General features: G+C 41.2%; 1 protein-coding gene across 7 annotated transcripts in view; it reads right to left on the bottom strand.

Annotated features, from left to right (window-relative positions):
- Positions 1-13682, bottom strand: part of SLC4A4 (solute carrier family 4 member 4) — a 534858-nt gene that overhangs the window by 123871 nt on the left and 397305 nt on the right. For all 7 annotated transcript variants that reach the window (XM_033961203.1, XM_033961239.1, XM_033961185.1 and 4 more), the window contains 2 exons: positions 6519-6632; positions 85-259 (listed from right to left, as the gene is read on the bottom strand). In XM_033961203.1, the coding sequence (XP_033817094.1) occupies positions 85-259; positions 6519-6632 (289 nt within the window). The remainder of the gene's footprint in view (positions 1-84; positions 260-6518; positions 6633-13682) is intronic.

The raw sequence follows: 13682 nt of genomic DNA, 5'->3' as shown, positions 1-13682 counted from the left end.
CTTTTCAACCATGATGTTTACTAAATAATGTTATAAGGGCATTCAAGTAACTGTTATCACTTTTACATTAAGTGTTGCACTAACCTGCATGTTGTCCGTAGCATCCCCCAGAAGTCCCCCAAATGTGATAGCATTGGTTACTGTTGCTAGGTAGATAAAGAGAATGGCGGAAAGAGACTGGATATTTAAAGCATCATAAAAGTCACTTGCAAAAAATGGAGCTTTCCGCTTTATATCTTTAATTAGTCCACCGCAAAATCTGAGAAAAGATGATGGAACAAGAAGAGAACAATTCAAGAAAACATTAGCAAAAATCAACTGAACGTGCCAATATAAAGAGACACTACAGAAAGACACTACACCAGTCTATGTACACCTTGGCTTGAAACCTGTGAATCTGACCTAGAGCAGTGTTTCCCAACCCTGTCCTGGAGGACCACCAGCCAGTCGGGTTTTTGGGATAACCCTAATGAATATACATGAGAGAGATTTGCATATAATGGAGGTGAAAGGTATGCAAATCTCCTCCATGCATATTCATTAGGGCTACCCTGAAAACCTGACTGGCTGGTGGTCCTCCAGGACAGGGTTGGGAACCACTGACCTAGAGGGTGTCACCTAATATCTACTTCAAGCACTAGCAGTCTAAAAATGAATACCATGTACAGAAGTGTGAAAGTACAGGGAAAACTATACCTTGACGATTATGAAAAAAAAATAATTGAAAATACATGTAAAAGGTAAGAAAAATGCAAAAAAGCTTAGAAAAAATTAAAAAACATGATGGTAGATAAATACTGCATGGCCAACCTAGTCTACTAATGACTAATAAAATGCCTTAGAGATTACCCAATCTTAGATGCTGCACATACAGGCATTTGGTAAGGCCAGTTGGAGGGCAGAGTATAAAATTCATCAAGGGGTGCTAACCAATTTAGCCCGTGCTACATGCTAAATGGGAATGTTTATGTTTATTAAAAACTTTATATACCGCATACCAGCCAACAAAGGATCTGAGCGGTTTGCAATATATATTTCACATCAATTAAGAAAAGAACTCCATTCAAGAATTGAAAAGGAAAGAATTAAAAGAAAGAGATTTGGGCCGCACGAGGAGTTGTTTGAGCTTCACTCTCCCTGAAGCTCCTTAAAATATCTTTGTCTACTGCAACTATTTACCTGGTTTATAATGCCGAAGAGGAGGGGACGCAGTGCTGCTGGAACCTCGCAGCGCTCCAGAACGGCCGTCTTCGGAAACATCGAGGAGCTGATGAGGAGAATGCAGGGCACGCCGACAGCTTCGGGGAGTTCCCCGCAGGAGACGCATGGTGGAGGCGCATCTGTGTCGCTCTCCATGGGGCCGGAGACATCGTTGAGCCCCGAAGTAAGGGCACCTCCCCCACGCCCTCAGTCAACCAGTTCCCCGCGAGAGGAGGTACTTCCTGAGGTCGGAGTTCACCTCCTCCCGGAGGCTAAGGAGAACAACGGGGGAACTGTGTGGCAGGACTCCCTGCCGGTGCAGAGGAGTCTGAGCGAGGAGACTGAGGAGGAAGCGGTGGGGGATGAGAGAATTCGACAGACTGCCGTAGGAGACACGCTGCCAGAGGGTGAGCTAACCAAATTAAAATTACAACCTTTTCAAATTGAGAAGCCCCGAGAGGTTACATTAGATTCTCTGTGGGATCTTGTGGCCAATTTGGCAAGATCTATAAACCCACAACTACAACAATTAGAAAAGAAACTTAATAACCATGAAATTGAGATTAAAAATTTAAAGACTGGACTTGAGGACTCAAAAACTTCAGTACAGAATGTCTGTCAAGAATTAAAAGTCTCCCAACAAATTACTGAGACATTAATTAAAGACAATACTAACCTAAGAAGGAAGATGGAGGCAATGGAAAATTTCTCTCGTAATAATAATCTCAGACTGATAAATTTCCCTAGGGTTTCTATGATAGCCCCAAGGGAAATGTTGAAACGTTATATGACGGAAGTATTGGAACTTTCTGAAGAGTCGTTACCACCATTTATGCAGGTCTATTACCTTCCAAATAAAACTCAAGACCAACAACAACAGAAAATGGGACCTGATTTAATGAACATATCTAATATTTTGGAAATGTCTGATAGAGAATTGGTGACCCCAGCCACTTTACTTTTGACAGTAGCTCTCGCACCAGATAAAAACTGGTTGCTGAGACTCTTCTTTAAAAATAAACACAAAGAATTTTTAGGTTGTAAAATTCAGATGTTCCCAGATTTGGCTAGGGATACACAGAGAAGGAGACGAGAATTTTTGTTAAGGAAACCTGGTGTTATATCTCTGGGGGCGACCTTTTACTTGCGACATCCATGTAAATGTGTTATTAATTATCATTCTCATAAATATGTTTTCTTTGAGCCATCTCAACTGACAACCTTTCTCTCAACTGCATCTCTGGAGAAAGAAAGTGCTTAGTTTAAGAAAGGGTGCTTTAATCTCATTCAACTAGTTATTGCTTGGTTTAAATATAATTACTTTGATTCGCCTATTACCCCTCTTGGATCTGATTGAGGACTTGAGTAGAAATTTATGCTTATATTTGATATTCTTTTATATATTTTTTCAATTGTATTAATTTCATGCTGAATTTCCTTTCTGTACAAGTTTTATGCTTGATTATATTGAAAAATTCAATAAATATTAAATAATAAAAAAAAAGAAAGAGGTTTTGGGGTTGTTTTGGTTTTTTCCTAAAATTCATAACATTCTATGACAATCGAAATATCATTATTAAAAATTAACAAATTAATACAAACTGAAAATTTTCTTAACAAAAAAAAATCAATAACTACATAAATGCAGATTGCATTCGCATACTCATTTCTTCAATTTGGAAAGGCCAATTGAAAAAATATGCCTTTAGATGTATTTTACAATTTATAGCATTTAGGCCTGGATTCTGTAACTGGCACCATTGTCGGCAGCCGTTTCATGTGTCAAGTCACACGATGGTGCCGGGTACAGAATCGCAACTCTGGCAAAGGTAGGCCAAGGTTTTCCAGGCCTACATTTCCAGTGCCTACCTTTGATGTGAATCGGGCCTCCATAGGCGCTTTAGGCCGTCTAATGCCACGTTTGACATTAGCCACATCCACAGTGGTGTTAGGCAGCCTAAAGCACCTATGAAGGTGAAATTCCAGTGCCAATTTTTTAGGCACCTTGAAGCTCAGCTAAAAACATCATATAAACAGGTTTTGTTTTGTTTTTTTGTTACTAAACTTGAGCGCCTACCAGCGCCTATAAAAATCAGTGCCAGTTAGAGATTCCGGGCATTAGTGCACACTAACACAGCAGCTATTTATCAATACCCCCTAGTGATATTATTCACCTAGCTAAGCATCCACAGTCCATAATGGAGAGAAAACAAACCAAATGTCACACAAAGGTTTAAAACACAGACCTGCAACAAAGCAGTTTGCAATGGCAATCACCATACTGCTCCACCGTGCATACAGTATTATTTTATCACCTTTTTTGAAGGTGGAATGAGGGACAATAGTTTTACTATATTATAGGAGGAATGCTGACATATCATAATGCACGTGCTACCAAAAGGTATCATCTTATAACATGCTTTCTATTATTTTACATGACTAAACTAAACTAAAACTTAATTTTATATACCGGGTCTTCAGTCAAAAAAGTGCTCGACTCGGTTTACAATAATGTAAGTATAGTACATAAATATAGAAGAAGAATGTAATCTAGAATGGCTTAGTTTCCAAAGTATACACAGATCCCATGATTTTGGCAGTCAAATAATTCTTTGTACAAAGCATAGAAGTGTGGGACCTTCCTGTACCTCTCCATGGCTACTGGTCCACCCTCTCCAACGTCACTTACTTGTTCCAGAGCAGAGTCGGCAGCCGTGGGGATGTGAAGCAAGGTCCCGCAATGACGGCGGCTGCCAGCTCTGCTCTGGAACAAGTAAGCGACGTTGGAGGGGGTGGACCGCCAGCCGTAGTCATCGCGGGACCTTGCTGCACCTCCCCATACACCATGGTCCACCCCCTCAGATGTCACTTACTTGTTCCAGAGCAGAGACGGCAGTATCAGTCATCGTGTGACCTTGCTGCATGGCATTGGGATGGAGGAAGAGAGAAAGGAGCAGGATACTTGTTTGGAAGGGTAGTAGAGGGAGAGGGATACTGGTATGGAAGGGTGGTGGAGGGACAGAAAGGGGGCAGATACTTATGGAATGGTGTGCAGGGAAATGGGAGAGAGACATAAGGGGGAAAGATACTGGATGGAATTGGATTGGAGGGAAAGAAAGGGGGTAGATGCTGATGGAAGTGGGGGGAAGGGGAGAGACAAGGGGCAGATGCTGATGGAAGAGAAGTGGATGGAGAGAGAGGGCAGACACTGATGTTATTGGGGAGGGTAGAGGGGGAGCCTATGCTGGATGGAAGTGCAGATGGGAGAGGTAAGGGAGCAGATGCTGGATGGAAGTGGAGAAAGAGAAAGAGGGGAGCAGATGCAGGAAGGAAGTGGGGAGGGGAGAAAAAGGGAAGCAGACACTGAATGGAAGTGGAGAGAGGGGGAGACACTGGATGGAAGTAGACAGAGAGAGGAGAAGATACTGGATGGAAGGGGTAGAGAAAAAGGGCACATAATGGAAGGAGGAGATTAAAAAAAAGAGGCACATGATGGGGGGAGAGGATTAAGGTAGTGAAATACTGAAGGGGGTGAGGGAAAGCTGTAGGTAGACAGTGAAAAGGGAAATTGATGACAGGGTAGTAAGAACTTAATCTGGACAGATGCAGAAAATACATTCAGAAGGAAGATGAGGGAAGAAAAGGGGAGGGACAGGAGAGGAGAGAGTGAAATGCCAGATTATGGGGGTGTGGAAGAAGGAGATGAGAGAAATGCCAGATCATTGGAAGAGGGAAGGGAAGAAGATGGATGCCAAACCAATGGGGGTGAAGGGAGAGATGGAAGGGGGAGGCACACAGTTTCAAGGAGAGAAGATGCCATATAGAAGGGGCAGGGAGAGGGTAGACAGTGGATGGAAAGAAGATAGTGACAAAAAGATGAGAAAAGCAGAAACCAGAGAAGACAGTGTATTTATTTTTTTGCTTTAGGATAAAGTAGTATTGTAGCAGTGCTAATAAATATTTATAAATAGAAAATGGAAGTAAGGTGATCCTTTTATTGGACTAATTGTAATACATTTTTGACTAATTCAGAAACCAAAACCCCTTCCTCAGGTCAGGACAGGATACTGAAACAGTAGGGTATTTTACTGACCTGAGAAAAGAGGTTCTGGCCTCTGAAAGCTAATTGAAAAATGTATTAGTCCAATAAAATCGTATTATCTTATTTTCCATTTTTGTTTTATTCCCCCCCCCCTTGGCCCCCTTTTATGAAGCTGCATTAAGTTTTTTTTTTATCACCAGTCGTGATGATATTAACTCTGATGCTCATAGGAATTCTTTGAGCGTAAGAGCTTTTACTGCCATGGCCTGCAATAAAAAAACCCTTACGCAACTTCATTATGGGAGGGATTATTTCTTAATTTGTAAAGTGATGAACTCTTAGAGAGAGGAAGAGATAATGGTTACTGCAGATAGGCAGACTAGATGGGCCATTTGGCCTTTATCTGGCATCATGTTTCTATTTCTCCATTTTTTTCAAATTTACATCTGCTATCTTTATATTATGCACAATATTAGGGGACATGTGGTGTCACTGTTTCTGTGGTGTTGCATTGTATGCAGAGTCCAGCTTCTTGGTGGTTCAGTTTAACTTTTGTCTACATATTTCTATTTTAAACCCCCCCCCCACCTTTTTTTTTTTTTTTCCAAAACTGTAGTGCAGTTTTTAATGCCGGCCATGGAGGTAACAGCTCCGATGCTCATAGGAATTCTATGAGCGTCAAAGCTGTTATTGCCATGGCCGGTGCTAAAAACCATGCTACAGTTTTGTAAAAAAAAAAAAAAAAAGGGGGGGTTAGCTTGTGATTACATATTCCATACTGAGCAAAGGTGTTTTCTGTGTTCTGTGTGTACGAAAGACATGGTTCTCTGTTATCAATGATTGTGCAGGCTCAATCTGTACTAGTCTGGCTTGTTTAGTTTTACAATAATTGTATTTTGTTCTACTGCTCACTACAGTATGTGCTGCTTTTTCCTCTTGTGTGATGTGTTAATTGTTACTAAAAATCATGTTTTCATACAGATGGGGAGGGAGTGTCAAAAAATGATGGGCCTCGGGTGTCACATATGCTAGGTATGCCACTGCATAGAAGTTCTTCCAATTTTGGCCGGCACCTTGGAACCAACAATACAGTTATGCATCAAAGAGACTAGAAAATGAAAGAAATAAGTATAATTGTTTTCATATAGACACATTCTAAGGCAGGAATATGAAAAGCCATTATGCCATCAGATTATTTGTGGTTTGAATATCTGTAAGCTAAGATCTGTATTATGCAAAGAGCTAAAATCCAAAAGTAAGAAAGTTTCCCACTGACCGGCCAGTTTGTTGAAGCTCCTCAGAGTCCCCATGTCCTCCACCTCCATGACCAGGGTCATGAGGTGTGTCCCCATTCATCTGTACACTCTCCCCGCCAGAGTACATGTTCTTTCTGTGAACAGAAGCAGCAAGAGACAGAGACACACATAATATAGATATTACAGAACACAAAAGAGGAAATTCATCAACAAGGGCCAACATTAAAATGTATTATTTTACTGTTAACCCTAGTTATTAGTAACTCGATCTCACTGCATTAAATGGAGCCTGTGCTAAAATAGCATGACTTAGTGGTACAATAATACATCTTAAGGATAGTCTATGTTGATAGCTACACCCCAAAATTATTGTTTGAACATAATTATTAGAAGTATTCACTATTCCTGAACTATATATTTTTGGTACAAAGCACTTATGAAATCACTTTACACATACCAATAGTTACCATATAGTGATAGTGCAAAAACTTAAGGTACATCAAAGACAGCCCATTCACTCTCAGCTCAGGCCCTCCACTTACAACCCACACAGTCAGAAAGAAGGCACTGCCTTTGTGGCCAGAAGACAGTTGCCCCTCTGAGCTGAAGGAAGCTGTCTGTTGTGGCTTAATCAGCCTATAAGGGTAGGAGGAAGAACTTCTCAGAGATAGCAGGGGGAGAAAAGGGAAGTGCTTTAGGGTAGGCTGGCGGGGATAAAAGGAAGTGGTCTGGATGTGGATGAGAAAAACTACCAACCTCAAGATGTTAGAAAGATTTTGGAGACACACTGGAGACAGGGTACTAGAATCTGGCTGGGGTGGGAGGAAAGAAAGCCAAGTCCAGCTAGTGGGTGGGAGGGGGGGGCAAAGAGTACACTGGAGTCAGGCTAGGGGAGAAGAGAGGGATGGGGAGAAAGTGTTTGTGACAGAAAGATCCCACGTTAACTTTGGGCCCTATAAAAAGGTCAGTACAGCTATGCTATACCATCAAACCATGTCTTTTTCCCTTCTCTCTAATGTAACTAATGATATTGCAAAAAGAAAGGAAAGAGCTTGGGTTTCATGTATTGAATTTATTAGGATTTATTGCCCAATTTTATGAAGAGATTTGCTCAAGGCAGTGGCCTAATAAACTGGAAACACAGAAAACATAATTTTTATTCATCTCATTGGGTGCTCTAATTCTGAGATCTTAAACATATAAATGAGCTATGCATGTTAAATAAACATCTACTGCCAAGAACTTAACAACTGCCATATTGGGTCAGACCATAAGTCCATTTAGACCAGTATCCTATTTCCAAAATTGGCCAATTCAGGTCACAAGTACCTGACAAGATTCCAAAAACGAGCAAGTTTCCTTGCTACTTACCCCTAGCAAATCTACCTTAATAATCTCCAAATCTACCTTAATAATAGTTTATGGGGTTTTTTCTCCATGAATTTGTCCAGACCTTTTCTTAAACCCATCTACGCTAATTTGATCTGCGATTTACTAGATTTAACAACATGCCAAGTTTAATCCCATTTGTTAAATCTTACCACCAAAGAAACTGAAAGAAAGACATGCTCAACCCTTTTCCAGCTTCCACCAGTTTCAAAAGAATAAAAATATTGCTTTTCTAAAATAAACAAGTTACATCAGCTCCTTGACAGATAGAGCCATTAAGAAATTATGCAGATACAAGTTCATGATTTTTATCCATCCGTGGGATAGGAGGCAATGTTGAATTGAGGATTAAGAGTAGGGTTAAATGGCCATTTTTCTCAATAGAGGGTAAATAGTGGTGTGCAGCAGGGATCTGTATTGGGACTGGTGCTATATAACTTATTTATAAATGATCTGCAAAATTGGAACTACAAGTAAGGTAATTACATTTGCAGATGATACTAAACTGTTCAAAGTTGTTAAAATGCATGCAGATTGTGAAAAACTGCAGGAAGACCTTAGGAAATTGGAAGACTGGGCATCCAAATGGCAGATGAAAATTAATGTGGACAAATGCAGAGTGACACACATTGGGAAGAATAATACAAATCATAGTTACCGGATGCTAGGGTCCACCTTGTGGGTCAGTGTGTGGTGCAGTGGTTAGAGCTACATCCCCAGCACCCTGGGGTTGTGGGTTCAAATCCCACACTGCTCTTTGTGACCCTGGGCAAGTCACTTAATCCCCCAGTGCCCCAGGTTACATTAGATAAGAGTGTGAGCCCGCCGGGACCGATAAGGAAAAATGCTTGAGTACCTGCATAATTTGTAATCTGCATAGAATTGTAGGATCTGCGGAATATAAATCATGGACAATACGCTGCGGCGGCCAAGATAGCAAACAAGATGCTAGAAATTATTAGAAAAGGGATGGTAAACAAGATTAATGCCTCTGAATTGCTCACTTCACCTTGAGTATTGGGTTCAGTTCCGGTCTCCTTAATTAAAAAAAGGTGGAATTTTCGGACCCACCCCGCAGCACAACGGGGATGGCAAACTACACAGCTGGCACCCTGATACCCCGAGGGTTCTTACACAGGTTGCCCCCAGTCTGCACTCAAGCCACTGAGAAACTCAGAAGGTGAGATGATTCCCAAGGGAACGGACCCCTAACCCTGAAGACACACAGCAGGCTGGTTCCCCAAGTCCACCCCGAAGGCTTGCCCTGCAGAGTTGCAGTCCAACTTAGCAGAACATTACATTACATTAGTGATTTTTATTCCACCATTACCTTGCGGTTCAAGGCGGATTACAGAAGAGGATTTCTGGACATGTCCAGAGATGTTACAGAGTAGAGCGGGTTGCTTCAGAGAATTGAAATGTTTCATACGGTGTTAGTTAGTCTTCATGGATTTCTTGAATAGCAGGGTTTTTATTTCTTTTCTGAAAGTTTTGTAGTCTGGGGTCACGATTAGTAGATTGGAGAGTTGGTGGTTTAGTTTTGCTGCCTGTTTGGCTAGAAGGCCATCGTACAATTTTTTCCGTTTGATGTTCCTGATTGGAGGGTATGTGAATGGTGTCTGGGTTCTCCTGTGTCTGGTTGTGGTAATTTGGATTAGGCGGTTGTTCAAGTAGGCTAGACTGTCACGATTTATGGATTTAAATAATAGACAGTAGAATTGAAATAGTATTCTTGAATATATATAACAGTTATTGTAATTTTGAAAATGAATAAAGAATTACAAAAAAAAGAAAAAAAGAAATAGTATTCTTGCTTGAATTGGGAGCCTGTGTGAGTCGAGGTATGCCTCGGTGATATGGTCATGTTTTCTTAGTGAATAGTTTAGTCTCAGGGCTGTGTTTTGTACTGTTTGTAGTTATTTTATCATTGTTGCAGGGCAGGGGAGATATAGGTTGTTGCAGTAGTCAAAGAGACCTAGGACTAGGGACTAGACTATGAGCTGGAATTGTTTTCTGTCGAAGAATTTTCAAACTTGCCTTAGGTTTCTCATGACCGCAAATGATTTCTGTATTGTTTTGTTGATTTGTGGTTGCATGGTGCAGCATCTGTCTATCGTCATTCCCATAATGAGTGGGAATTAGAGTGGGTTGAATGAGGTATGTGATTGAGTTTATTAATAGGTTTGTTATGGTTGGGGTTTTATTTTTTTGAGAAGTATGAATTTTGTTTTGTCTGGGTTCAGTTTTAATTTATGGTCTTTCATCCATGTTGCCACTGTTTCTAGAGTTCTAGTGTGTCTGTCATGGTGGGCGTTGGCTGATCAAAAGGAAGGAGAATGGTAATGTCGTCTGCATAGCTATAGGAGGTTAAGCCTATTTTGTCTAGGCAGGTGCCGAGGACTGCAATGTAGAGATTGAAGAGTGTTGGGGATCATGGCGATCCTTGGGGTACGCCACAGGGGTTGGATCATGGTTCAGATTTTTCTTTGTTTGTCTTTACTCTGTAGGTCCTGGATTGTAGGAATCCTTGAAACCATGTGTGTACTTTGCTTGTGATTCCTATTGTATCTAGTATTTGTAGCAGTATGTCGTTGTCTACCAGGTCAAATGCTGCGGTGAGATCTAGTTGAATAATCAGCATTTTTTTGCCTGTGCTGAGGTGTTGTCTAGCTGTGTCCAGGCAGAGGATACCCACATATGGGGGTTTCAAGGCACCAAAGCCTCAGAAAAAATGAACTTAGGGTGAAAAGAAAACAAAACTAAGCAGAGCAAAGCAGAACACCACAGCACAGTTCGCCTGCAGAAAGGAAACTGAAAGGGGGCTCTGCCTCCATATGGCTGGTGATAAAAAAAATGTTAAGTATTTACACTTCTGCAAGTCCAGTTCATGGGAACAGATTGATGACCATATGTACGGACTCCTGAGTGGATGTAACAGAATGGTTGTTTTGAAAGATTCTGGGGGGGGGGGGGGGCTTAACCTGAGAACAGTGTAGAGAGAAACAGAACTGCAGTTGGACTGAGAAGGGGAAGTGAGCAGTTTGGAGTAGGGAGAAGCAATCTGTCTCTCTCCGGTTTGTGGGAGCTGGCAAAGAATTTCTCTAAGCAGCTGGTTACCTCTATACATATAGTTCTGGGGATCAGAACCCTGAATATACTAATAAAGGGGGAATTTCTATTTGTCCTACTTACCCTCTTTTTACCTGATTGTGCTCTTCTAGCCTGCCTCCTGTGCACAAAACCAGCCATAGGGTACCATAGGAGGCCAAGGGTTATAAATTCCATTCCAAACATTTGGGAGTGTAAATGCTAGCACCTATGATATAGACTTGCCCCTTTATATATACTTTGACCCAAATATAAGGGCAATTTTATAAAGTCCATTCCCACATGTAAAGCTATGTCTTACCCAAGCAAATGGCTTTGAAATTCCCCTCCCTGTTGTCTAGAGAATAAAACACCAAATATACTGTTAGTGTAAGTATGATTATAGTATATGCCAGCACTTGCGGGGGATTGGCAATGTTTTATATCCCACTGAAGAGGATTACCATGGAATCTCGCCATCTGACCCATAAAAGGTATTGCTCCAGAAGACTGGAAGCAACAGAGGTTTGAATGGACAACTAATTAACACTGAAACAGAATGGTTCATTTCTTCCTTGCAATGGATTCAAAAGAAAATTTTACGGACACATACTAGAAATCAGCATGCATATTATGCTAATGGCGATTTTTTTAAATAAATAATTGCAGTATTAAAATACTGTAATTGATATGGTAATTTCACAGTTAAGGCTACATAATTTAATACAGCAAGGAATTTAATAGGTTAGTGAATGACTTATTTATGAAACATCATGAAGGAGCATTTGCTACCTTATACAGTGTGTACTAAGAATGAAAATAAGTTATTAGAAGCCTCCTTCCAATAATAGTTTGTATAAGCAGAGCAAAACACATATTTCCTTATATTTGAGCCAGTAGCTTCTTTATGGGAAATAAGAAAAGATCTACAATAATAAAAATAATAATAACTTTATTTTTGTATACCGCAATACCATAACAGTTCGGAGCGGTTAACAGAATAAGAGACTGTACATAGACAGCGATGTTACAAACAAGACAATCAGCTTAACTTAGCAAGTCGGGAGTAGTCAGGATATCCGGAGGCATATAGGAGATACAAAGCAGGGTTATAAGGCAGGGAGGGAGTCAGAGAAATTTATCAAAGGTTTTGATTGATTTCCTGAAAGTTTGGTAGGAGGGTGAGTTAGAAATGAGAGTGGTTAGACATTTATTCCATTTGCCTGCTTGGAATGCCAGAGATCTATCAAGGAATCTCTTGTAGACACAGCCCTTTAGGGACGGGAAGGCAAACAGGTGGGCATTACGTGTGCGGGTGGGGCCTGAACGTTCGAAGTGATCTGACAGGTAGATTGGAGACGAGCCCGTTAAGATTTTGAAGCAGAGGCAAGTAAATTTGAAGATGATCCTTGCCTCCATTGGCAGCCAGTGCAGTTTTTTATAACAAGACAACACAATATAAAAATTTATATTCCGCTACAATGTCAAAAGACATTAGTGCAGATTGCAATAAAGTTAAATAGAAGAAATCCTCCCCAATTTACATATATAAATTCCATAAACATCTTAAATAATACAGACTTTTAAATTATTTATGTAAGCATTTACACTTCTCCCTCCGTATTCGCGGTTTCAATTATTTGCTGCTTTTAGCTTGCTGGCTCCTCCCCCCAATTATGTCAGCTTGCATAGAGAAATCATTAATTCCAAGCATTTACAGAGAAAAATAGCTGATTCCCAGCACTTTCTTCACCTGGTTTTGCCTCTCCTTCAGGAACAGGCCAGGTCTCCCACCATGTTAAGAACATAAGAAGTGCCTCTGCTGGGTCAGACCAGAGGTCCATCGTGCCCAGCAGTCAACTCACGTGGCGTGTAGTAGTCCTCTATCTATACCCCTCTATCCCCTTTTCGTTCAGAAAATTGTCCAATCCCCTTTTTGAACCCTAATTCCGTATTCTGTCCTATCACGCCCTCTGGAAGCGCACTCCAGGTGTCCACCACCCGTTGGGTGAAGAAAAACTTCCTATTTGCAGTTTCACCATATTCCCGATGGTTTTTAATAGAAAACAGCGAATAACATATGAAAAAGTTATTTGTGGTTTTTCTGTATTCGCGGGTCTGTTAATCCCCTATCACAGCGAATACGGAGAGAGAAGTGTATATACCATTTATATCCTAAGTGGTTTACATTCAGGTACTGTATCATATTGCCCTATCTGTCCCAGTGGGCTCCCATTCTATCTAATGCAGTGGTTCCCAACCCTGTCCTAGAGGACCACCAGGCCAGTCGGGTTTTCAGGCTAGACTTAATGAATATGCATGAGAGAGATCTGCAAATAATGGAGGTGCCAGGCATGCAAACCTGCTTCATGCATATTCATTAGGGCTATCCTGAAAACCCGACTGGCCTGGTGGTCCTCCAGGACAGGGTTGGGAAAATTACATGTTCTCCTTTAATGAGCCTAGTCATTTGTAGAGTTAGATTTGCTTCTAAAGGCAAACATTACAAAGGCACAGTAGCTTAGTAAGGGGGATGCAGTCCGCCCTGGGCACGGTCTTCCTAAGGGCGCAGCACCCCTCCTCCTCTCTGCCCCCCCCCCCACTACTTCTCTCCTTGCCACGTGCACACCCCTTGCTGTCCCCCGTACCTTTTTTACTTCCTCGGCTTGAGGTTGCTGCCCGCTTCAGCAATGGCGCTCTCTCTGACG

Source organism: Geotrypetes seraphini, chromosome 1 (assembly GCF_902459505.1).
Source record: "Geotrypetes seraphini chromosome 1, aGeoSer1.1, whole genome shotgun sequence".
Taxonomy (NCBI): Eukaryota; Metazoa; Chordata; class Amphibia; order Gymnophiona; family Dermophiidae; genus Geotrypetes; species Geotrypetes seraphini.
This window is presented reverse-complemented; position numbering and strand designations above follow the sequence as displayed.